General features: G+C 33.7%; 1 protein-coding gene across 9 annotated transcripts in view; it reads left to right on the forward strand.

The window, feature by feature from the left end:
- Positions 1–26,784, forward strand: part of LOC105346952 (ras-specific guanine nucleotide-releasing factor 2) — a 62,823-nt gene that overhangs the window by 32,556 nt on the left and 3,483 nt on the right. For 3 of the 9 annotated variants that reach the window (XM_066087735.1, XM_066087736.1, XM_066087740.1), the window contains 18 exons: positions 130–247; positions 6,171–6,325; positions 11,597–11,614; positions 13,282–13,360; positions 14,132–14,337; positions 14,832–14,914; positions 17,329–17,352; positions 19,293–19,368; positions 19,561–19,751; positions 20,334–20,509; positions 20,765–21,448; positions 21,996–22,137; positions 22,979–23,011; positions 24,081–24,250; positions 24,496–24,599; positions 24,731–24,823; positions 25,889–25,978; positions 26,447–26,544. In XM_066087735.1, coding sequence (XP_065943807.1) covers positions 130–247; positions 6,171–6,325; positions 11,597–11,614; positions 13,282–13,360; positions 14,132–14,337; positions 14,832–14,914; positions 17,329–17,352; positions 19,293–19,368; positions 19,561–19,751; positions 20,334–20,509; positions 20,765–21,448; positions 21,996–22,137; positions 22,979–23,011; positions 24,081–24,250; positions 24,496–24,599; positions 24,731–24,823; positions 25,889–25,978; positions 26,447–26,544 — 2,540 coding nt within the window. The remainder of the gene's footprint in view (positions 1–129; positions 248–6,170; positions 6,326–11,596; positions 11,615–13,281; positions 13,361–14,131; positions 14,338–14,831; positions 14,915–17,328; positions 17,353–19,292; positions 19,369–19,560; positions 19,752–20,333; positions 20,510–20,764; positions 21,449–21,995; positions 22,138–22,978; positions 23,012–24,080; positions 24,251–24,495; positions 24,600–24,730; positions 24,824–25,888; positions 25,979–26,446; positions 26,545–26,784) is intronic. The other 6 variants (XM_066087737.1, XM_066087742.1, XM_066087739.1 and 3 more) reach the window with 4 other exon arrangements.

Consider the following 26,784-nt stretch of genomic DNA (forward strand, 5'->3'; position numbering starts at 1 on the left):
AAAAAAATATGCATTTTCCCCTTTTCTTAGCAGATTTTATGACATATGAGAAAAAACAACCAGATATACTGTAACATATGAAGCATATGAATATCCCTGATTTTATAACCAGTCTGTATTGTTTTGTAGATTATGCATGATGAAGTGAGTGAAACAGAGAACATCAGAAAGAACCTGTCCATTGAGAGGATGATCATTGAGGGCTGTGATATCTTACTGGATGTCAATCAAACATTTGTCAGACAAGGTGAGCTATAGGGTACTCACGCTAGCCCCCTCTTCACCTTCTTCACCTCCCAAGCAACTGCACCCTTTGTTGTGTTTGAAGTAAACTCGTTATTTCAACATTGTTTAGACAGTTTTGAAAGTGTTTGAATTTATTTCAGTCTTTTAGTTTTTGAAAACATTACAGAGTTCTTGAACTTGAAGGTTGAAGAACTGTGTAAAAAGTACTTGAGTTTCATAATTTTCGATCCTTTCACCTATTTAGAATTATTTTTCATCCTGTCACTTTGTCCTATTGTTACTCCAAACCCATCTATTTTGACAAAGTGTTCGAAAGATGAGGCATATGCATACTATCCCGTAATAGTGATAATCCAAGTGTTTTGACAAAACGTGTACAAAGAGCTGGTACGATGTCATTTGATATTTTGATACTGCTGTCATATAATATTTTGAACCCCAAATAAAATATTGAACCCTGGGTTCAAAATATTATGACAGCAATATATTGAATATTTGATGGCTTTATTATTTTATGGTCCTATCTTCACCAAACTTCGAAGGGTGATGCATCTTGTGATAGATACTTACCGGTAGGCATTTGACAGCCTCATTGTTAACCTTACCTCAGTGAGCTCTGTAAAATTTGATTACCTATATTTTTTATGTAAAGATTAAAAGCCTGTAGGACCCATAATCAATTTATGACATGTTTAAAGAGTAATTCTTTGTCATCTGATATTTCATCTTTGATACAGTGGAGCTTCAGATATCTAGATGCCATGTTATGACATTCAAAACAGTAATATTCAAGTTTGTAAAAGTCCCTGATTTATTCAAACTTTGGATCTGTGGGTTACTTGTTTGATGACGTATCCATTATGCCAATTTTACAATGCAACTATGGTAAATCTGTTGCGATGCTCTGTCATAAAAAATGTGATAGTGTGTATATATACCAAGTATAGGCTCAGTATTGCCTCGTTCCTACTAGCATTAGCTAGTAGGTTAACCTTTTAGCTTAGTTGGTAGAGCGTTGGTTTTTAAGCTGAAGGATCCTGGGTTCAAGCCTAGTTGTTGTCATTCCTCCTCTTCTGTTGCAAAAGTAGAAGTCATCTGATGTGGAGTACTCTTGATACCAGTTTAAGTTTGAATTAGTGTTCAAATTAATTGAGGCCCTTTTGACAGATGATTTAGATTAATTTAGAGTGGTATAGGACACCTCCATATTGTGAAGAACATCCTATCAAAATAAACAATAAAATCAAATATAATTTTCTAAATATTTTCTTTCTCCAAATTGTTACCCAACAGTGTTGCACAATGAATTAGAGAGTTCAGTATGAATCTGTAAGTCATGAGTTCCAATCCCACTAAGGCTTTTTATATTGTTACCTTTCTAAAAATTTCAGAACGTATTTTTTTGGCCAAATGTTGTAAAATTTAGAAATTCAAAACAGGTGAAAGTATATTGATTATAATGTACTTTTATCCACGATAATATCAACAGATGTCTCATACCACCTTAAAGCTGTTCTAAATATGATTGCCATGGCTATATAGGGGAAGTTCTGTCATCAGAATTTAGCTGAGGGCAATTGTTAAAGGGGTCGTAAACAGAAAGTCCTCAAATAGTGTAAGTAAAGAGAGAGAGAGAGAGAGAGAGAGAGAGAGAGAGAGAGAGAGAGAGAGAGAGAGAGAGAGAGAAAGAGAGAGAGAGTACCACAGTCCCACAAATTTTGCTTAATTTGACAAAGCATGCATAATCTCTTTGATGGTTAGTAAAATATTGGACATTATGAACAGATATTTTGACTCATTTGTCTTGCAAAAGTAACCCCTTTATACAAGTCTACCATTATTAAATAAAAAGGACTTAGACAAAATTTGACTTCAAATTTTTATTTTTCCATTTTCAATGTATATAATGATAAATATAGAAGTTTATAATGCTATGTCAAAATTTGAAAGTCAAATATCAAGTTATAAGCAAGATATAGAGTTCATAATTCTTTGTTTTGTAAACAAAGCTTGAATATTGTCATTTTTTACCTATCTATAGTATGTGGTGTAACTTTCAATCAAATGTATCTTTCTTTTGTTGATAGTAGTATTTATGAAGATACCGAATTAGTTTAAATTGTTTTTTACGTGTCATTTTGTCGAAGAAATGGTAATTCTGTACAATACATTTTTTGTTAACAGCTTTGTTTACATAACAATCAATTTTTACCACTTTATCTCGCTTGTAACTTGACTTTAATATTTAGTATTTTGGTCAATGATTTAAAATGCACTAGTAATCCATATTATACATAAAAATAATTATTTTTTTTTTTATCACTAATCGTGTCCAAGTCCCTTTAAATCATGCTCCATTTTATAGTAATTGCAAATCAAATAACTAATAGTATTGAAATGCATAAATAAAGTTTACTGTTGATAAAATGCTTCAACAATGAGCATTCGCATGAATTTCACTTGCATTTGAAATTTTTCTGTCATGATTCTTTGTGGGGGATTTCACAAGAGATCATGTGAAGAATTTCTATGCTAATATACTACATTGTTTTCCCTTGGACTGAAATGTCACACTTTCATTGGTTTAAACATAGCACATGATTGCCTCATATATCTCTATATTTGTTCAGTGAGAAATAATATTAGGCAATATGGCCGCCATTGGCCAACGCTTCGCTTACTTATTTTAACATTTCATAGTATTTAATACATAAACCGCATGCTGTAAGTTCTTAAAGTTTATGGAGTAGTTGCCCTTTGAAATTCTTTAAAATTAGAGTAGTTGCCCTTAGAATATTGACGTCACATTGTTTTGTCTGGAGCAGAGCAAAATGGCAGCGTGGACATTTGCTCAAATCTCTGCAGAGGAAAGGGAGAAAACATTTAAAACTGAATAGCAACAAAACATTGTAAGTAAACATGGGTGAAGCAAAGATTTTTAAAGAGTATTTGAAAGGTGAGATTGAAAATTTTGAAGAGTTTCAAATATGCTTTCAATGAGTTAATATGGATGAGACTTGTACATGGCTTTGTGTAGATCATCGCTATTTGTGAATAAATATGTCGTTTGATAGTCCTCGAGAAAACAAGACACTTATTAGGTTATAGTTACTGACTCACTACGGAAATATATGGGGTTGATCAATCTCATAGACGGCTCGGCTTCACCTCGCCATCTATGAGATTGATCAACCCAGTATATTTCCGTAGTGAGTCAGTAATTAACCTAATAAGTAATAATATTCACCTGACCAAAACTCAGTTTGATAAGTACTAGGTATGTAATACCCCCTACCCCTCCTCCCCATAACATGGCCTGGGGTATATAGTGTTACCTTGTTTTGTCTTTCTGTCATTCCATCATTTTTCCTCTGTCCTAATTTCTCGTTTCATCATTCTGTCATCATTAACATTTTGTTCATTAATTAATGGCAACAGTTGGACATCTTTAACTCAAATTTGATGTATGAATGCGTCATAAGTAGGTCAAGTTCAAATTTTGAAATTATATTTTTAGTTTCCACACCCTTACTTTGGAAGGGATAGAGATAAAATGTCAAAATTGCATATACAGGTATTTTAACAGAAAATGCAGGTCAAGCCAGGTCCGATGATTTCTGACAGAATTATACCCCTTGAGATAGGGAAGTTTTAGAAATGTCAAAATTTCCAATCATTACCTCAGTTACAAATGTACAGGAAAGAAATCTTCAGTGCAAACAAATGTAAAACTAAATATTATGGTATATTTGGGGTAATATCGGCCACCTATGGGCATGACATCTAGTCTAAAATAGGATAAGGTGGTCATCTGAAATTTTTAAAAAGAGCAAGCAGTTTATTCAACTAAAGAATCAATAGTAAATAAATTCATGTGGTTATACTTTTGTGACAATTCTATATTAGTGTTAATTTATAATCATTATTTCCATTGGAAATAAATGATTAAAACAGTGAAAGTACATTTCTGCATTTAAATTTTCTCTTTCTTGTTTGTCATTATTTGCATATGCCTAGTGTTTACTTGGGAAATATTGATGTCTCTTTGGGTATGAACAGAGTAGGATGTGTGAACCTAAGCTATGAGATCAAGTCAGTTCTCGGGTTCATCGTCTGTTTTCTGTCCAGCAAGGCTCGGCTAACATCTCTGTCTCATTTAATCAATTCCCAGAAGAGAACCTTTTCCCACTGAAGTCATCCTTTTGAATATTATTGGAAAGAAATATTGATCTGTTTAGGTAGAGGTACATTCACACATTGGCCATTCATTGCACTGATTGCTTAGATTTTCTCTGATACTGTTCAATGTGAAGCATCCTATCTGTTATGTAAGAGTTGTGCTTTTTTTGACCATATGCTGTCAGCAACTGCCACCATATTTTCATGTTTAAAGTGTGGAAAAATAGTAATTTGAATTTAGGCAGATGTTTGCATGGACAGCAAACCCCTGTTTTGTACAAACGTGGATATAGCCAATTCATAGATGTAGCAATTTTCCTTGTAAAATTTTATGGTTATAATGAACTGTAATGAAGGAATATACAAGTGAAATGAGTTGTGTTTACAATTAGAAATATTAAAGTGGAATTAATATTTGTAAGTATGCATGTCATATTTAGAATTACTGGTATAACTCTCCAAAGTAGAGCAGATATGGAATTAGTTACTTTGTTAAAAAACCCAGCAGTCATCTTTCATAAAGCATGTCAATTTGTAATACTGTATGCAGGGTTATTTTTGCTCCATGTTATTTTTGCAAAATGGTTTCTCCCTGTCTTGAATTCAACCAGACAATGTTGTGTTTAAAGAGTGATAATTTGAAACATTTGAATTCGCCCAGTCTTAAATTAAATTCGCCTGCTGACGACGAGGGCAAAAGGGGCAAAATTAAAACGGGGGCGAATATTTCCCTGTATACAGTATGTTTTGTTTTTTTTAAGAATAAGATCTACAGATATAAAGAAATATTCAGATATAAAAAAATTATCAAACAGCTTATGAACTTTTACTGGTTGATAAAATTTCAAGCTTTCAAAAGTCTGGTTTTTGTTGTCAATTTGGATCAAAATAAAAGGGATGCTTTATCATTTCACACACTGAAAAAATGGCTGAGTGATAAATTGAATATTGGTAAGCTGATGATTACCAAATGACAGGTTGATAAATTAGACAAGTTTTTGAAAAATCTATATACTTTGATGCAATTACCTTAGGCACGAGTTTGAAAAATTATTTTCATAAACATGTTTAATTTCAAGGTGAACATATCATATCGAGCTGATTATTGATTAGACATGAAAATAATGTAAAAATATTGATCATTTAGACACATATCACTTAATCATAATATAATATCATTAAGTAATATATGGTGATTAGATTGTGGAGATGCATTTCTAAAGTGTGTTTTCATAACTTAAATGGCTGTTCTGTAGCAGTTATTTTACACAGACTCCAGCTATCACAAACATGTTTTATTTTTGTATTTTTATAGGCTGAATAGCCTGTAACGGAGCTACAGAACAAGGCTGTCCCAATTAAGATTTAAGACTATTGATTTTACATGGAGTCTGCTATGTGCTTCATAATACAGAGTCCGATTTATCCCTACACAAACCAATTATTGGAAAATCTCTACAAATATTGATCATGAAGATCTATACCACACATATCTGTCACATCAGTAACGGGGAGAGGGTGCACTGAGTAAGGGGAGACAAATTGATCCTCCAGTGTACTGCTCCAAGGGTCACGGGGTGGCCACTAGGTGGCGAGTTATTCCCAGTATCCTATGCACATGCCCAGAGAGACATAAGACTACCAAGTCATTGAACCTCAGTCAACGTCTAAGGATCATAAAAAATACAGCAGATAGATAGGACTTATTGCACCAGGTAGTAATACCATCTCTCTTTTTTCTGCAGGTCCCCTAATCCAGGTCTTTAATGAGAAGAGTAAGTCGAGTTGGAGCCGCATTAAGGATCGCAGGGAGAAGGAAGTCATTTGCCAGGTGTTCCTCTTTACCAATCATATGCTCCTGACAACTCGGGCATCCAATGGCAGGCTTCATCTAGCCAAAGTGAGTCTATGTAACAATGTGTTTATCAGCGTAGAGATGTCAACGTTTATGGAGTAGACAAGTCGTAATATTGAGTCCGAGTACGCTTATTTCAATGACAAGTCTTTTCGAGTTAGGAAAGGTCTATATCAATGACACGTCTCGTTTTAGAGTTGAGATATACCTATGACAATGGAAAATCCCATTATGTTCTCCAAGTAGGTTTATACTTAAATTTGTAGGTTAGATTAAGTTACAAGTAAATCTGCGTCAAAGAGTAGTTTCCTTTATGTTGCAAGTGTTGTTACAAAGGGACTTTTTTGGTCAGTGGATATCAATGGCAGTTTATGTCTAAAATGTTTAGTTTTAATGGAGACTTTTTGTGTTTGTATAGAACATCTCTTATTTGACAATGTATGTTTGAAACAGCAACATATTTTGTCAAAGACTGACTGAAAGAGGCATGTCATTGATATAAACAAAGCCTGGCTTCAAGAAGACAATTATGTCACTGATGTAGACACACACAGACTTAGATAAGGCATGTTATAAATATAGACACCCTGACTTAGATAAGGCATGTTATAAATAAAGACACACTCATTTAAATGAGACATTTCATTGATAGACACACTGACTTAAATAAGACATTTCAATGTTATTGTCACATTGACTTAAATAAGACACTTCATTGATATAGTCATAATGTGGTTAGATAAGACATGTCATTAATATAGACATATACTGACTTTCTTCGCCTATATCAATGTTGTCACATCCAAGTCAATGTATAATGTCTATACCAATGGCCGGTCTTGTTGACTCAGTATTAATCTATATGAAAGACATGATTCATGTCTATATTGTTAAGATGTCTCATTTAGTATATGTCTATGTCAGAGACATGTCTTGCTCAGCCTATGTCATGCCATCTCACATTTAGTCAGTATATGTCAATGTCAGATACCTATTTCCTTTAGTAAGAATGACATGCCTCGCTAAGTCTGCTATGTCAATGACATGTCTTGTTAAGTCTGGCTATGGCTATGTCAGTGACATGTCTCGTTAAGTCAGCTTTGTCTATGTCAATGACATGCCCCGTTAAGTCAGCTATGTCTATGTCAATGACATGTCTTGTTAAGTCTGGCTATGTCAATGACATGTCTTGTTAAGTCTGGCTATGTCAATGACATCTTGATAAGTCTGGCTATGTCTATGTCATTGACATATCTCGTTAAGTCTGCTATGTCTATGTCAATGACATGCCTTGTTCAGTCAGCTATGTCTACGTCAATGACATGCCTCGTTAAAGGACAGGTGACACAAAATCATTTTCTTTTAAAAACATTTTCTTTCATAAATATAAATCAGTTTATAACAATTTTTCCATTTGACTAGCATCAGATAAGAACACACAGCTCAATTAAGTATGCTGAAAATCCCAGCTGCAACAGATCTCCGAGTTTTGCCGATCTTTAATGAGATAAGAAACCCCTGTGCGTTATTCGTCAAAGATGACATAGTCAGCTATCGGCTACATAGTAAACAGAGCAATGGACGAGGATTTATTTTCACGTACAGGATAGTGTATTTGTGTTGCAAATAATGATTTCAAAATAAAGCACTATCAGATTAAAGTGAATTTATTAAAAGCATATTTTATTGAATAGCGTAGTGTATGAAGCCTCTCCTGAAAACAAAGTAGTAAGATTATAGAATGTACAAGATTACATGTTGTATTATTGGTTAATGGAGTTTTTGAGAAATTTTGTGTACATAAGATAGTGGTAATAGAAATTGAAAAAAGTAATTAATTTAGAATGAATCTGAAGATTCTGTGATTGATAATGATTTATAGCAGATTATCATCCTGTCAGCCAGACAGGCAACCACTTGTTCAGATTGTCAGTATTCAGTAAAGTTTGAAATATATTGTTTGAATATGCATACTAATCCAATCTTGCAGATCCAAAACATTGATTTGAATAAGTTGATATTAATCTAAATATTTTTTTTCTTAAAAAAAACTAAACTGGGAGCACGATGAGTTATATTTTTATTATATCACATATAAATCCTTTTTTGTGTACTATTTGTATCAATTGGTGTTGCTGTAAAAAATAATTCATTGTCCATCTGAAGCTAATGTCAATATATAAGAAGTCATCAGTGTGCATAACAGATCGTTTTTGGGCTTTTTTTTTTTTTTTAGGTTTGATCAATAGAGAATAAATTATACACAACTCAGAAGTACTACCAAAAATGATCTTCATAAACTATTAAAAGAAAGATCAAATTACATTTGGATAAAATTCAAGGAGTCTGAGATTAACACGTCTTTAAAATCTGAATACTATGTTAAAAAACTACTGTTTCAGTCTTTACTGATTATGAAAATTGGTAGTTCTTTTAATTCAAATTCAATAAACAAACATGATCAAATACCATACTAAAAATGAAATTAAAAGATGTTTGGGTTATAAGTATTGAAATTAAGGTAGACCCCTGATTTTGTGGAACTAATGAAATTTACAAACATATTTGCTTAACCAGGATTTCTGGTAATACTTCTTAAATCAAAAAATCCTTTATTAAGTCCAATTAACTTAATTAGGGTTTATTAAGGGTTTAAGGTCCGGTGAAATTCCTGGTTACGAAAAGTCTCTATACATTATCACTTACTATGTGTTGACAAAACAAAATCCTTTCTTTAGAAACAATGATTCCATGTTTTTTTTGATGACTTTTAAAAATCCAACATCTGACATATATTTTCCAGCATGAAGCACATTGATCAATGAAAAGTTAATAGAACAGGTCACAATTTTTACTCCTATTCATAATTGCTGAGGAAACAGAAATTGGGTTTCTATGCTTAGAATAACTCTGTTTATATACAGGGTCTTAAACTTTTAATTAGCAATGAGCAAAAGTTAATGACTTCAGATTTTAGATAAGAGCAAGTTAGAAATCCCTATGGGTGAAAGATACAGCGAATGGGCAGTGTGTCGGCTATTACGTCGCACCGAAGGTTTCCGATCTCAGAGGCTTCAGATATGCATATTGAGGTCACGTGTCTTATCAGCTCAGTAATTCAGCAATAGCTGTGAAACAGATGGGAGTAGTAAGGAACATTTTGCATAAATTGTGTCCCACTCACAATGTAACTTGTTGGTCAATGTTTTTGTGATTGTGTCACCTGTCCTTTAAGTCTGGCTATGTCTATGTCAATGACATGTCTTGTTAAGTCTGGCTATTTCTATGTCAATGACATGTCTCATTAAGTCTGCCATGTCTATGTCAACAACATGTCATATTTATTCAGAAAAGGATCTATCAATGTCATGTTTTGTTTATTCTATGTCTGTATAAATGACAACCTTTTTTGGTCTGTCTATGTTAAGTCACTAACATGTCTAGTCAGCATTTGTCCTGGACATTGATGCCATGCCTCAATCAATAAGTGTAGGTCTGTGTCGGTGACCTGTGGACTATATTGGTAAGCTTTAAATAAAGTGGTTTCCTGTCAGTGTTTATTATAAATTTCCAACTAGTACTGGCAACAGCTGTTTTGAACAGTTGTTTCACCACAAAACCCTCAACTCCTGTTAAATAAAACGACATTTGAATACATTTCACATCTAAATTGTATAAATTGTAATGAAAGCATTAAACTGCTGTTTGTCCCATATTTGACCTTGCCAAAATTAACATGTACTAGCTTCCTGGTTCAAATGCTCATGTTTATCAAAACTGTAGCTGAAAACATCATTTATATCATAGTTATTTACTAGACGGTCTTTAAAATTCTATATAAAGTAAACAATTCTAAAAAGGAGAAAATATTTTTACAGTATTTTTAGCATGTTCCATGAACAATATGTTTAGTGTTGCTTTGTGTCTGTTATCTTTAACCATCTGCATACTGAGGACAAAACATTTTATGTGAACAACACAGTAGACAACTGTCTGCTTTGTTGCAAACAGGAACTCTGTACATTTAAGAGAGAGAGAGAGAGAGAGAGAGAGAGAGCAAATATTGGATATGGAAACATTCATCTGAATTGTAGTCTGGGTTTTTTTTGTTTACATAAAGATAGCCATCTTTACTGTGTCAGGTTTATCCTTGTATTGATTGATACGTTCCGTCAACCAAATATCTTGCTTAATGTGACATCCATGTGTGTTTAAGAGTTTTTCAACTCTTGGACATCTGCTTCTGACAGATTGGATGGTTCATTGATCCCTACCTAATACAGATGATATGAATTGCACATGCACATAATGTTCATCATTTCATATGTGAACAAATAAAACCTTGTGTTAAGTCTGCTCCTTCCCTGCTGCTGCACAAGCAGACGTTTTACCGTGAGGCCGGCAGGCTCCCAGAATTTTGTCCGGTCTAGGCGCGGTGTCAAGGGCACTGGAATTGTGATCCTTTGTAGTGCTATCGTTTTTGCCCTGTGAGTGTGACGGGGGGCTGAGGTAACAGTTGGCATGGGCTGACACTTCACCGCTACATCGACGGTAAACAGGATGTCAGCGTAATGATTTCACGTTAAGTTTATCTGAAATTGGATTTTAAACTTCATATGAATATTTAATTGAAAATGTTCACAATCTCAATCCAACTTGTTATTGTTTACATAAGGTAAGATATTTTGGTGGTGGTGAAATTTCTGCTGAATGCCTTGTTTGACCAGGATTTATTCACAAGTAGAGTGAAAAAAAGAATTAATATTGTGTTATAAAGTTCTGAAGCTGAAGAGGATATATTATACTTAAGTACTTGACAAACAGGAGTGCTATGGTACCAAGCTTTACCTGGGGTTACTATATGTGTAATTGAATTGTATGTATTTAATGATAGTCCAGTTAATTAAGGGAATTGATTTCTGGATATGGAAAGAGTGAATCAATTCTCATTTTGTAGTTGAATCATAAATTGAAAAATGTACTGGTTAATTTTCTGTTTATTTGAAAGGAATTGGTACCGATTAGTCATAAACATAACCAAAGACAAAAAGTTTTGTACTGAATATTAACAAGATGTGTATCTACATTTTCTGTTGTGGTTTGCAGTGTTGAATGTACAAACTTTTGTCATTTGATTAAGAAATGACAGTAAAAAGGAAGACCATTTTACTAAGTTTTTTACATATATTGATTGCTTTAATGTTTTTTTCTGGTACGATTTGTCGAAAAAAAATGCCCTGAATGTTTTTTTAACTTGATCTGGATGTTTTTAAAGAATAGTCTTTAACTTAAGATCTGTTTTCCTTCCATCTTCAGATTTTGCCTAAAAGGCAGGTAAGAAAGCGTTTTCACCGTTGACATCACCATGGCAACACTGTCATCACTGGCACCTCTTTACTTCATTGTGTAGAAAAAAGACCAAAGTGTTTGGTTTCTGTTTTATTTCCACGCAGTCTCCACAGTCTCCACTTGTACTCCCTGATTTAGTATGGTCTGTATCTGAAAACGTGAAAGCCCTCCATAAAAGCTGCAAAAGATTTTTGAGCATTTAAAAGTTTCTAAGTAAAAAAAACTTTCATGAAATAATGCAAAATATAGAGGAATTAATTTCCCAAAAAGTATGTTAATTGTACTTTCAGTGAATTATGATTCCCCTTTCTTCCCCCCCCCCCCCCCCCCCATTCTATATTTGTCGTGTTAGTATATGCATTTAGAACTCTAGAGTAACCATTCTCTGACACTTGTAGAGCTCAAGGTTGTTTTTTCCAGCTCTGATCTACAGGATGGCATGATCTATCAGTCCCAACTCTTTAGTATACATTCCTGTTACTCTTGTGTTTCTTGCTGAATGATCTTTAGTAATCGATAGTTGTGTACTCAAATCCATTGCATGGACCGTCATATTGAGTTGATTGCAACACCATACTTATAATTTATAGCTGTTAACTTTTAACATTTCATTTAGTTTTCAGATTCTCTTAACAAACCTCTAATCTTGGATATATGCATTTTAATATCTGCAAAATAGTACTAGAAATTTTCTTTAGTTTTTAGGTAGACAAATACCTGTTTTCATTCCAGAAACTTCATGTATACAGTTTCACAGCGAGGATTCTGAGCCAACATGTATATAGTACATCTTGTAGCACAATGTGTAGCACCTATCACTGCTGGTAGACAGTGCTGAAAAACAACACACTATATCGTGGTCCAAAAACCACAATGTTCATGTTCACTTTGCAGTGGACAAGGTCAAAGCAAATTTACTTGAATAAATCTGGAAAGCCAAAAAGATATAGATTTAATTTTTCATTGTCTAAATAAATGTAATCTGAATATGAAACATCATTGCTACTGAATTCTCCAGTGCATGAACCAGTACATATGTATTACCATAGAAACAAAATGTATCATTTCTACATGTTATTAATTCAAGGAATGGACTTTTCTATGAAATTCAGCAGAATTGTCCAAAAAAATAAAAATAAAACTCTATCAGATGTTGCCACATATTCATCTAGCACCTAGAGCAATTCAACAAAACCCTTTTATGATCTTGTGTGTATGGACTTTCATATTATTTCGTATATATTCAAGGTCTAGCTGGCGTATTGATCATTATCTGATTTTAGAGTTTTCATAATACTTGTACTCCTTTGTAGATTTTTCACTTACATTGTTCTAGTTACATAAGCATTGTTTTTGTCAAGGGTTAAATGTTTTAAATCAAAAACAGTCATATTGACACATACATATAAATGGGATATTTGTGTAAAAAATTCATATTAAGTATTGTATAATTTTAATACAAATGATAAGTTATATATAAAAATGTCTTGTTTTTGTCTGATAGTAATGAAAATTGTTGCTTTTCAGAGGTTGTATAATGTTGCATAGGCTCAGTGTCATATATTTGGAGTTTCTTGGTAATGATTTTTTAGGGAGATCAAACTTAACATTTTGAATTTTAGTTTTAGATGATGTATTTGCTTGTGTTTCAGCACTATGGGAAGATCCCACTTATAGACTGCACTCTAATTGAAGATCCAGGAGCGGAGCCCTTTATAAATGACCCGGACAGTAAGTCGTTTGTTGTCTGACTTATAAGTCTAGTACTGTAATCTGTTGCAGCGTTATTTTTGCCCCATGGTGTTTTTTTTTCCGCCGTTTTGCCCTGTCTTGAATTAACACAGACAATGGAATTTATGATAGATTATTTTTCTAATTAACAGTAATTAATAAATTGTTTCAAACTTGATCAGTCTTAATTTGCCCACTGAAAACAAGGGTGAAAAGGGTGAAAATAAAACAGGTGAATATATTTCCCAGTATACAGTATGTAGTACCATATTATTCATCTTTCTCAACAGTGAGCATTGAAATAGTAATTTGGTACCTTTCAAAATATAGACCTATTACAGTCATCTCTCAAAACTAGGCTAGCTATTTACCAAGTACTTTTATTGCTGATATAATGTATATGTATATCATAAAAACAAAAAACCTGGTATATTCATTTTTCCTGGAAGAAAGTTTTTTTTCAGTCTCGATCAATACGGGGTAACAAGAAATTGTAAACTTAGTTTATTGTGTCTCTCAGATAATCGTAGTACCACTGCAGTCATAACAGTGATACTGTTAAGACAATTATAGTTTGCACATGATATGTGCATAACTGGTCAAATCCTTCTGATTGACGAAAGGTAGTAACTGCAGCGTCGTGAAAATCAATACTTGTATCTATACTCTTAAACCTTTATGCAATGTTATTGCCATTTCATACTTACTGTACTCGTCGGAGATTTTATGACTAGAGATATTTTGGTCACATCTTTTTTGTATCTGTTATAGCATCTTCATTAGACTCTATAGACAGTCTGCGTAGTGCTGGATCTGTTAACACCCTGATACAACCGAGCGAAAAAGAAACCCGCACCGATTACAATGGACTAGACTTCAAGATCATCGTGGACACTAAAAGCGGCAACGGAACGTCAATTACACTAGTAGCAGCCACACGGCAGGAAAAGCTAGCGTGGTGCTCTGATATCAGTCAGGTAATATAGAGATATTTGGCAGTCTCAATCTATTTACCCAATCAGAACATCTGGATTATACTAAAACCATTCATTGTTTAGGAAAAAAAATTGTGTTAAAGGTTGCTCGACATAATGTACTCCACGTCTGAACCCATGGGTTTTCTGTCCGTTACACTGAAAGCAGTGTAATGGATAGAAAACCTGTGGGTTCCGGCAATGAGTGTACCATAATATTTTTAGATTGCCAATTTTTTGCATGAATGTTTTGTTTTGAATTATTCTTCATCAGTTTGGAGATGAAAAGAAATTATTTTATAAAATGATATCAAAAACATTTGGTGGTTATACACTGATTACAAATGAAAGCTGCAAAATCACATATACTGTTGCAAGTTGTATTTTTGGAGTTAACTGTTAAACTTGTATGAAGTGTGTATTTACTGTAATATTTTTCAAGGATGACTGTGTAATTTTGTTGGGGTTGTAACCATATACTCTTTTGCTATTGTCAGTGCATAGAGGATCTACACTACAGTGATCTCTTGAATACCTCAATGAGTGAATCATCCTCAGTCACCATGCCTCAATCTGTCAGGTGAGTGTACCTCCATTTACCTCACTCCATCCTCACTCATTACAGCTCATACACACTCATCACACGCAGTAATCAGACAGTTAAACTGAATCTCAAAACTTACGGATACTTCCAGGCACTGACTGGTCTTATCTTACCTATTAAAAAAGTTAATATAAAAGATATAAAAATTAAATTGAAATAAAGTTACCAGTATTGCGCAGTTGCAAAATATGTTTGGCTTACTGTTGATATGTACAGCTGATGCATGTACAAATAAAGATCAAATAGATAACTTAGTCAGCTATTATTCATGGAATCATATCAACATAATGAAAATTTTGTAAAAACTTTATGGGTCTGTAGTTTTATGTTTGGAAAACAAAACAAAAAGAGGAGGTGACACTTGATTAGACATATTACATCTTTCCCTTTATGCCATGCCAGTTTTTCTTGGCCTGCATGTTCTACAACTAATAGTTTATTTATCTAACAGACTAACACATGCATGCTATCTTTCCTATTCTGACCTTTCAGGATATAATGACAGTAAAATGAGTGTAATAACAGAACAACAAAATTCTTGAACTTCTAGAAAACTTTATATTTTGTATCAAATGTAACAGCAAACAGTCATAGAATTAAGCCATTTGTGTAATAGAATGACAATCATAAGTTCAGTACACTCATATTTACTTATTGTTTTATATAATTATTCTTCCAATAAAAAAAATCAGGCAATTAAATTTTATTTTCTTTCCAAGGTTTTTAATACATTATACATTTGGAATATAATAAGTTAAGATTAAAAAGATTCAATGAAAAGATCCACAAATGAAATAATTAGAATATTTTAATTGATAGCAAACTCTTATGAATATGTAAAGAAAAGGGTTAATTAATTGTTTCCCCAAAACTGTTAGATCTGTATCAAAAATTAAATAAAGTTTAGGCTTGAGTGTGAATGGAGAGACAGATGCCTTGTCTATCTCTGAAAATCAATATCTGCACTTACAAAGCTTTTATTGTGTAAGTTTTTGCATTTAAGTTCAGCTTACTACAGCATACTTATTTTTAATAGATTTTTTAGTCTATTTGCCTTCTCTGCGTTTGCAAAATAATCAAACTATTTGTCTCCACTGAATGTTTAACTTACTAGAAACATTTTTAAGCTGATTTTTAAAGTAAAAAAATATCTGTTACTAGTAGATTGAGAATTGTGTTTTACATTAGATATGAAGAATTGATCTAACTTTAATTTTTAATTGGATATAAAGAATTGATATGATTTAAACTTTTAATCATATATAGAACCTTGATGACAAGCACCAATCTATCTGAAGCCATTTTCATTTGTTAATTCATGCAATCATTTCTATATAGCTTGTATATTTTATGCTCAAGCATTTTTGAATTTAGAAAAAAAGGAAACCTAAATTTATTAATTTTTCACGTCAAACTAAGTTTAATGACTAAATTTTAATGTTTGGCCTAATTTATAATGGTGAATGCATGCATAATTTACTAACTATTTACACACCATGGAAGTATGATCAACCAAACCAGTTAATTCTCTGCAATGTTCTGGTATTATTTCACAAAAATTTTTAAAAGTTAAATGTTTTAAAGTCCCCTATTAACAACCAGGTGCTCAGCATAATAATCCCTGTTATAAATTACTAGGTGGTTTGCTTGCCTGCACATTAATATCAAGCTTGGATCATCACAACTGAATCAATGAAGTTTTCTGTTCAACATTTGTCTGTCCTATCAAAATGTACTATAATTATATTATCAGTTCATTTGTTTCAATTCCTTACTTAAATACCAAGAAATCATTAAAATATGTGATGGCCCATTTTTTTGTGAATTTTGTAGGAAATCTTTTCCATGAAATTTATAATCATCTTTACTAAATTATAAAATTTGATGTTTATTCACTATAATGAAAAGCAAATCCATGAAATTACTTCCCTGCAAGCCCTGCATAAGAAAACTTTGATGCATATGCACAAAAAATTTGGACTTCCAAAATTATGAATGATTCAACAGTATCATTGCTTGAACATTATTTAGAAAATTACTTTTTCTCTCCATTAACCAGTATTTGATAATTGTGGCTTGATAATGTTTCATTGAATTTAGATTAATGCTATGAAATAAGTTGTTTATGCGCATGCAAATGGCATAATGAAATGAGGATTTGCCCTATTACATGGTAAGGTTTCATCAAATTCATCGTTGGAAACCCACAGCAAGTCTGGCATATGCTGCGAGACTTACCATGGGTTTCCGACGATGCATCAAATTTGATAACTGTTAGCCCCTCCCTCCCCAGCTTGCCCTTCAGCTTGTGACCTAAGCATCAGGTGAGCTATGTGGCCCTCAAGCTCTGTTTTGTTTATTCACTAGTTTCATTCTTGCATGCATTTCAGATACATCCACAGCACTCAGATATGGTGAGTCCATGTTTTGCCACTACAGGTTGTAGTTGTGTATTGATTTTTAACCGCATGTGGAAAGAAGGGCAAAAAGCAGCAATGGTCGCAAGGCTAAAAATAACGCATACAGATCGTAAACAAAGATTCTTGGAAATTTTCATATTGATTTTATTTCAGTATATGCAGTTTTATTTTTAAAAAAAGATTTTAAAATTATGTGACCATGCAATTGCGCTGAATTTCTACTACGTGATCAACAAAGGTTCGCTCGAAAGGTAGTTTTAAGATTTTGCAACCTGTAAGACTCTCTTTCAAAATTAAGACATGTTACAAATCACATTAAAAAGGAACATTGAAGCAAGCATTTTTATCAGATGTTAAAAATTTCATTAAACATTAATTATTGAACAGCTGGTAAAATTTCGATAATGAGGATTTTTCCTATTTTTCTCAGAAAAAGGATGAAATTGATACTCCATATTTAGATAATGCAAACCATGCAGCTCAGATCATTAAACTCTTAACATGAAAACACAATGAAAATTCAATGATCTCATCTGATGGCTGTTGTTTAAATCCAATCAAAACTTGATAAGACAAATTTGTAAATAGCTTCTAACAGTACAGTGATCAAAGTCTAGAACTCCAGCATTTTATTAGTTGTAAGCAATATATGAAGTTAATATTTATTAAGCATAGCTAAATTTATGTCAAAAAAAGGACAATGAACTGAAATTAGAGACGATTGTTTACTTGACACTCTATTGATTTCATTATCGATTTAATTATTATAGAGTTAAGGTCTGACCCTCTTGAGACTGCATGCACACTTAAATTTCAGAGCATATGGGAGTAGAGTTAGAGTCACTTGCTATTTTTTCTGTAAAATTTTTAAAGAAGCAACTGTAATTTATATTCTTGTAATAATTAATAAATTTCAATCGGGCTCATTAGTCAGTAAATGAATTTCCCCTGTACTGAAAATCTTATGATATTGATCGACCTTCTTGGATTTTAATAGTAGTACATATTCTCTAATTTAAAAATGCAATACATAAATTGAAATACATTTCTTTATACAATGAAAATTTCTCAAAATTTAGAAATGGGTATTTATTATTGTAAAAAGGGACCTTAATTCAGATTGTTAGTATTTCAATATACTGGTCTGTCTTAGCTCTAGTTGCCATTTACATTGTCTATATACGGTAAACTCATAGGAACATAGTGAAATCTTGGATATATTTTGAAGTTTTGTAGAGTTTCAGTAAAATTCTGATTGTAATTGGCAAACTTGCTATCCTGTTAATTACGTTTATTTGTTTCACAGATATAACGAATTATAGATATGGCAAAGTAAATCCACTGGTCCCTAGGAATTCATTTTGTCCAAGTATTACTGTACTCAGTGTTCTGTTAGTGCAGTAATAGAACTGCATCATAGAGTTATAGATGTCCCACTAGTGCGGCTCTGTTATACATATTTTGTTTTGTATGTCAATATCTGTTACTTCTGTGACTAGTTTTAACTGAAAATAATGTTGATATGAATTCATTCTTTGATTATTATGAGGTGATCAAATACAGTCAGGCATGGTCAAATCTATCATAAATTAAGCCCTTTGGGCTTTATTGGATTTGATAAATTTGACTGCATTTGATCACCTCATAATACTTAAACAATGATTCTTAAATATTTTTTTATAAAAGAAATTTCAGAATATTGGCTTTAAAGGACACAGTCTACTAAACAGAATTAAGTGACTTGCATACAACATTGAGTTTCAGAATCGAGCATTTCTTCTCTTTTAACGATGGATTTTTAGCAAAGTTAAAAATGTATTGCTTCACTTGTTGTAAAAGATCATGTCTATAGTTTTAAAAATGTTATTAAATTCTTTGGGAGGTGAAATTGCCAATTTCCATGGTAACTGTGTATGGCTTTTTTCTGATTATAGGTCAGATCGTAGACTGTTTCTGGATGATGTGGACATCAAATTCAGCCGAACTCTCAACTCCTGTAAAGTACCACAGGTATGTCTACAACATTGGTCCTCACTAAAGATTTGTTATTTCAAAAATGTGTTAGGATTTCGAGTAAGTTTTTAGCAAACAAATTAAATGTAATGAAATCAGAGATGTTGAAAACCTGAAAAAAATGAAATGTTTAAATTGTTTTAGTACAATTATTACACTATTTGAATTTATCTTGTATTTATTTTGTAGATTCGACATGCCAGTGTAGAGCGTCTTTTGGATCGTCTGACAGACCTCCGATTTTTGAGCATCGACTTTTTGAACACATTTCTCTTGACATACAGAGTGTTTACTGATGGTAAAACAGTTCTTGAGGCTCTGAAGCGAGTCTACAAAAACCCAGAGAGTGGAAACCTCGAGTCAACCCTGGCATCTTGCCAGTACGTATATTACATTATTTTTTTTCTAGTGATATAATATCATATCACATAAAAATTAAGTCATAACCTAGGACAAGTGCATAAGCTGTAATTGAATGAAGCATTCTTTTGACAAAATGATAGTTAAGAGTGGAACAGAATTACACACCGTATTTGCTCTACAACAATATGCATGTATGTATAGAAATATATATCATATCGTAAACTAATAATTCTAATTGGTAAATGCTGATTGTAGAGGGATGGGGGAAATCACTCTGAGATATACTTTCTTTATGTGATAATTTATCACTAACTTTGTATATTAACATTAAAAAAAGATATCAAGGCATTTTACACAGTAATACACGTACCTGTTTGCCAATCTGAGTTTTTGATGAATGATTCTATCAATACAATGTCTGTAAAAATTGTACTTCAATGAACATATCATTTTAAGGATCAGGTATTTATGATATCGAACAAATATGAAACCACAGCATATACAATTGTATTAAGTATCATTATTAAATTCACAAAGCATTTAGTCAAACAATATTTTGTCTTGATCTACATGTATTGATTAAATTTCTGAATTTGAAGGTCCCAGTCTGAAACCAACCTGTTTGCTGGTGGAAGCCCTCCTCAAGAAATCTCGGGGGAGCTGCCCAAAAACACAACTCACCTGGTGAAGCCATGCCCAGACAACCGCCGAATCAGCACTGGGAGTATGCCAATCTATGAGACAAGGCTTCCCAAGCTGACTCAGGAGTCTTTTGGTAGGGGAGACCTTAGTTCACCAGTGCTAGACTAAGTGTATTAACATTAAATATTACACACCATTTCAAGTTGCTAAGAAGGCAGAATTTGGGTGATGATGACACTTTTTAAGGTAGCAGAATTCATGCTAAATGTTTTTCAAACGGTAGAGGCGAAACGGTTATGTGGCAAGTCAAGGTTACAACATTTCTCAACTTTTAGATATAATTTATCTTTAACCAAAACAATAAAAAATTGAATAATTCTATTTTCAGCTGAATCAGAAGAGGAATCATCTGGGGACACTGGTGAGAGTGATGACGCACCAGACACTTCAGCCCTCGTAATCCCTGGGGCCCAGACGCTAGCTCCTCTTGCCATCTCAGAGAACCTGAGTGAGAATGATGTCCAAGGAATTATCTTGCCTGACTCCCTGCGCGGTGAATCCACAGCTGATAATTTTGACGAGCTGTACAAAGCAGACACAACTGTAGCCACCACTGTCTCAACAAGCTCATACACACTCAAGTCCACTACTAGCTCCGACACCCTGACCCCAGGAACCAGTCCAAAACCCTCCCCCAGGGTCAGTCCAAGGGTGGTGGTCAACGACCAGTCCTGTCAGACCAATGGAATGAGGTCACCCAGCCCTCGACTTGGTGTTAAGTCGGGCTTCTCCGGAGAATCCTTGTTGGAGTCGTTGTCCCAGATCATATCTCCGACCTCGCCTAAATCATCCAAGCCGATCCGCATACCTTCGCCGTCATCTAGAAGTGGACCTACCTCTCCAACGTTCAACCTTCCGTCGTCCCCACTTCATGGACGTACCTCTCCACTGCTTCGCCACACGCCACGATCTCCTAGTCTCAGTCCCAAGCATCCACGACGTACGCCGTCCCCGATGAGTCCCAGCATGTCGTCCCCTAACATCATGACACCCCACAAAATCAAGCAACCTTGTAAGTAAAGATGGACAGGAAATTTGGTATTATATAAATAGTGCCTGTTTGGGAGGGTAAGAGTTGAAATTGACACCCCTCGAAAACCATTGTCAACCAACGCGAAGTGGAGGTTGACAATGGTTTTCGAGGGGTATCAATTTCAACTGTTATCCTCCCAAACAGGCACTATTTATTTTGTTATACTGAATGTCTTAATTTTAAAGAAAACATCACTGCTTTTAGATAGGAATAACATGAATTCTAAAGCGAACCGTACGCGCATTATTTTCGCGCATGTAACAATTCGTAATGTTACCCGTTGCTAAATGCGTTGCTAACGCTGAGGGTAATAAAACAAATTATGAACTGCGTCTAAACCAATCATATTTCAGTATTTAACTTGAAAGTATAACAAAAGCAATTGAATCATTATTGATATCATGAAATTAAAGTTGAACATACATACAACAATGAAAAAATTTTGATTGTTTTATTTTTCTTAAACTAATGTTTGATGTAGATAAAAATTTTATACATGAATTCACTACATAATTGTGTTCTTCAGTTCTGGGAACTCGTGGAAGCCTAGAGGCAGAGTCCCTCATCACAAACACTCGTAGCTGTAGCCTGGTGTCCCAGATAGAGGGCTCCCCTCCCTCAGCCAAGGCAGGCGTGGTGGTCAGCTCCCACCGCAAGTCCAAGAGGAGGTAACTCATCCCTGTCTTTCTCCCTCTGTGACCCTGACAGTGTTAGTGTGTGCTCTCTATGTCATCAATCTTTTGAAATCAGATTCTTCACTGAGGATAATTATAAATATGCTCTCGCTTTTTTAACCAAATTTTTATATTTTTTGTTGTTTGATCTTGAAATTTTACCTGCTTTCACTTTCAGCAGCTTTTAAATTGTATTTCTTGACTGATGCAAGCTAAGCTAACTATCTGTAAGGCTTGTGTGCAAACTTTTACATTAAGTTCACCTTTGGAATGTTTAAAATGTTGGTATATTTGTAAAAGAAGATTTCCTTTTGCATTAAGTATTTACTTTTTACTCCCCAAAATCAACCAAACTGCATTGCAGTTTTTGACACCTGATACAAAAAAAATATACCATGCAGTCAAATTGAAATACTTCTCCTTTGCAAAACAAATACAAGTGTATACGTTTTACGAATTTTTGTAATTTTGTAAGTATAAAAAACATAAAAAGCTGGTTTTGAGCATGGAGGGCCGCAGATTGTTAATAATTACTGAATAATTCAGTGGGCTAGGGCTATATGATTGGCTGATTTTGAAAATTTAAACCACATAGTGTTGGGTATCATGATAATTTGCATTGCATTTTCAGAATAAAAATATCTTGCATAACATCACCACTACAACACTTTCAATAGGTTACAATTATCTTGAACGAAGGTAAATTATTTTGATTTGCCTTTCCTGCACACGGTACAAACATTATTCATGTAATTATTTGGTGTGTTGGATTGTGGGTAAGGTCTCTGTGGGCCTCTGTAAGTACGTTCTGTTCAGTGTGTCTACCCTTTTACAGAGCTACCTGGACCAGTTTTAGCCCAATGTTCTGGTAGGTATGAGGGACATGGTGTAGACTGCCAGAATCGTACTGAACTCTAGTCCGATAGTTATAGTCCATTAGTCTAGTTACACTACATAGTCACGCTAGACGCTGTTATTTATTGCTCGTCTCTAAATTAACTCTATACTAACTTAGAGTAGGGATTTCATTACTAACTTCTTGTTTTTAACAGGGAACTGAATTGTCACAAGTCGGTTTAGTTATTAACAACTGTATATGTCTGTTAGCTTTCATTGGCTGTAGTCTGACATAGAAATAGGTTACTATGTTGTGATTTCGTGAGCTTTTGTTCGGTACAGATGTGCACTGCAGTTTATGTGTTATTCTTTTATGAATTTGAAAAATAAAGATTTAATTGGTTATTTTTTACATTTATCTATAAAGATTTGCAATTGGAATTCTTTTTCACCCCCCAAAAAAAACCAGATGTGGTAAAATACATGCTATTATTTTTGCTCCTTCACCTAATGACCACCTTCAGTCAAGAATAATAATATTGAAACAGTATATTGTCATTAATGTATTATAATAATTTATGTTTTGAAAACACTATCTCATTCTGTTCCACATTATTCATTAAAAGTCATCCTTTTTTTATCTTAGATTACAAAGTCAGTATCAATACTTGTTTTTAATGTGAAATACATGTAGTATGAGTACTAAGCAGTCAATCATCAATTCTACCGAGCCAAGTCATTTCTCTTTTATAATAATAGATGTTCTTATTTTGTTATTAGACAAATACATACGGTATATTTTAAAATATGTTTGTCTATTGTTTCATATCATCCAATGTCTGGAATTGTTAGTTTTTAAATGATGTATGAAAAGTTCATTAAAGAAAGGATCCAAGTAACCTTTATTTGTACAAATACAATAAAATGATAACAGATAACATGTATTAAAATTTTATTAATTTGTTTGAAGACCTATCAATGTATTTCTGTTTTTTTACATCTTTATTATCTCCAGTACAATTGAGTGAAATTTGATGATGATGATGATGATGATGATGATGAAGAAGACAATATGTTAATGATATGTTCTCCTATCCTAGGTCCAGTTCTTCTGCTGCAGTGGCTGCTTTTGCTGCAGCAACAGCTGGCTCAGTGACCCCAGACCAGCAACAAGCACAAGGTCGTCTGCAGCAGGTCTCCATGGCAACAGGAGGTCAGCAGACGGCACAACAGAAACAATCACAATCCTCTCCTCGCTTTCTTACCTCAGGTACAATGTTAAAACAATTACTTTGACCAGGAAGAATGGTCAAATGTACTGGATCAGGCAGAATGGTCAAAAGATAAATAAATCAGACAAAATGGCTAAAAGATAATATAAATCAGGTACAATGTTTCAAAGATTATATGATTTGGGTAAAATCTTCTATTTTGATGTTTAACAGTCATCAATTACAGTTTTGATAAAACTTCGTAGAGATTTTTTCATGCATCTGATTCTTTTTTCTATTTTAGAACAATCAAGCAGAGTGGTGAAGAAGCGTGAGTCTGTGATCAGCACTGCTGCTACCATGAGAGTCCTGAACATCATCAAGCACTGGGTCTCCAAGCACCAGCAGGTAGCCATGGCAACAGTTAGCTGCTGGCTTTATACAACTGTGGCTGACCTTAAAAATCATTTGAGATTAAAAACTATTTAGTCTTATCCTATACTCTGTAATATAATGAACTTTAATGTTCTGTTTGATAGGACTTTGAGTGTGACAAGGAACTTAAAGCAGCAGTGGTCGACATGCTTCAGGAGATGGCCTGCAACACAATGCTGAACCCAGCAGAACACAAGGTACTTTTAATCCAACTTTTTTGGAGTGCTGCAAAATGTTTTGAATATATCTTGTCCAAACCAGTCCATTCCTGTTTCTTATATATAATATGCAAAATTATAGATGTAGGCTCCTCTTAGTACTGCAACTTTGGTATATATACCGGTCGAGAAAGTAACGGTCGGTTGCTTTCCGATCAGAGCATTCAGGTTCTACACACTTTAAAATGCATGAACTACACACCGTAGTTAAATGTTTTTAATAAAGAATAAAGGAAACAACAATCAATAAAATACAAAATACATTTATTCTTTGAAAGAATTTCCAAGGTATCCATTTTATTTTACAAAGATAGTGCTGCCTTACTTCACATGCACATTAACAAACACGTGTGTCGTTCATACAGAGTTCATAAGGTCTGCATCTTTTTAAAAACCCCTGCAGCACTACATCCAACACAGTAGCTAAATCATGGTAAATCCAAGAAAGTAACAACGTAACATCGTTTCCATCAATTTTTGCAAAAACATTCCGTTTATAAAATCCATGCGATCATTGGCATTGCTTGATCTGCCACAGTGTGTGGTTGCACATGTGCAATGTTATAACATACACAGGAAATGTTTGAAGTATATGTTCCTAGATTTCAGTCTGTCTTGTTTTGTCCTTCATTGGATATTTCTTGCCAGTGCAGTGGTTGTCATTATTTTTGTTCAAAACGCATTTTTACACGTCTTTTCTTCCAACGTAACATTTCGGGTGTATGAAATACCTGAATGCGAGGAAGCATGAATAGTGCTCTCGGCCTTATATAGTGGGTGTGTAGCGATGAGCAAAACAATAGAAATCGACAACTAATATGGAGGTAGTCGGAGATAAAAGGGAATTTATGCGTATTTTTTAATTCATGTCAGCTTTAACAGTGCCACATATGACATGGCAAGTTTTATAAATTTTGAGTTTCACGAATTTGTCACTACATGCATAAGGAATGAGAATTTTTTATGCAATATGAAGGAATGTAGAAAGTAGAAGTCCCAACAGTGCTCATTGGATCCTAAATTTCTGCCTTTTCCTTCCAACAGGTGGCCCTATCCTTGCTGAGAACAATAGCTAAAGACTCTGCTGAACAGAAAAACAAAGTGGACTTGGAGAAGTTACTGCAGCCACCAGAGGTAAGTTCTGATACCAAAGAGTGTGTATGGCTGAGGGTTCCTGAAGATTTAAAGAGAATTTGGACTGTTATTATAAATTTATGAATATTGAAAAAGTGAGCCAGACATAATAGTTCTCCACACCTTTGGGAAAAGTTTCTCAAACTAGCACCAACTAATGATTTATTAAAGGTATGATAAAGTAGCATGTGTATGCCTTTAAAATGACAGGAAAAAAAGGGAAATATAGGCATAATTTTAAAAAAATATTGTGCAATACAATTCTAAAACAAGAGTCCTTGCTATATTTGAAATTGGGATATTCATGTTTCAGCGTACTGTCATTAAAAGCATTAGTCATAAGGTGTGGAGGACCCCTATACTCATGACTTAAACACTGCAAGCTGATTGACAACAATGGGAGGGAGCTTGATGTGTTAAAGTTTGTTGTATAGTTTGTTTATGTTTAACTCTCTTTGTTTGGAACAGATTTCTACAAAAGAAAACTTTGACACCCTGTCAGCAATGGACATAGCTGAGCAGTTAACCTTTCTTGATCACAAGATCTTCATAAGCATTCGCAGCGAGTAAGATATAATACTTTCCTTCCTATATATTTAATTAATTTTAAGCAATTAAAACTTTTGACTAATTCTTCTCTCTAATTTTTTTTTTTTTATAACAAAACAAAACTCAACAAAGCCAAGTTTAATATTTTTATAAGTACTGTGAAGTGCACTGGTTATAAGTTGCATATCGCCATTTTCTTTAATACATAATGTAGATAAATAATACTTGGCATAGAAGTTTAGAAACAGTGTAAGAAC

The sequence above is a fragment of the Magallana gigas genome, chromosome 6 (assembly GCF_963853765.1).
Source record: "Magallana gigas chromosome 6, xbMagGiga1.1, whole genome shotgun sequence".
In the NCBI taxonomy this organism is placed as follows: domain Eukaryota; kingdom Metazoa; phylum Mollusca; class Bivalvia; order Ostreida; family Ostreidae; genus Magallana; species Magallana gigas.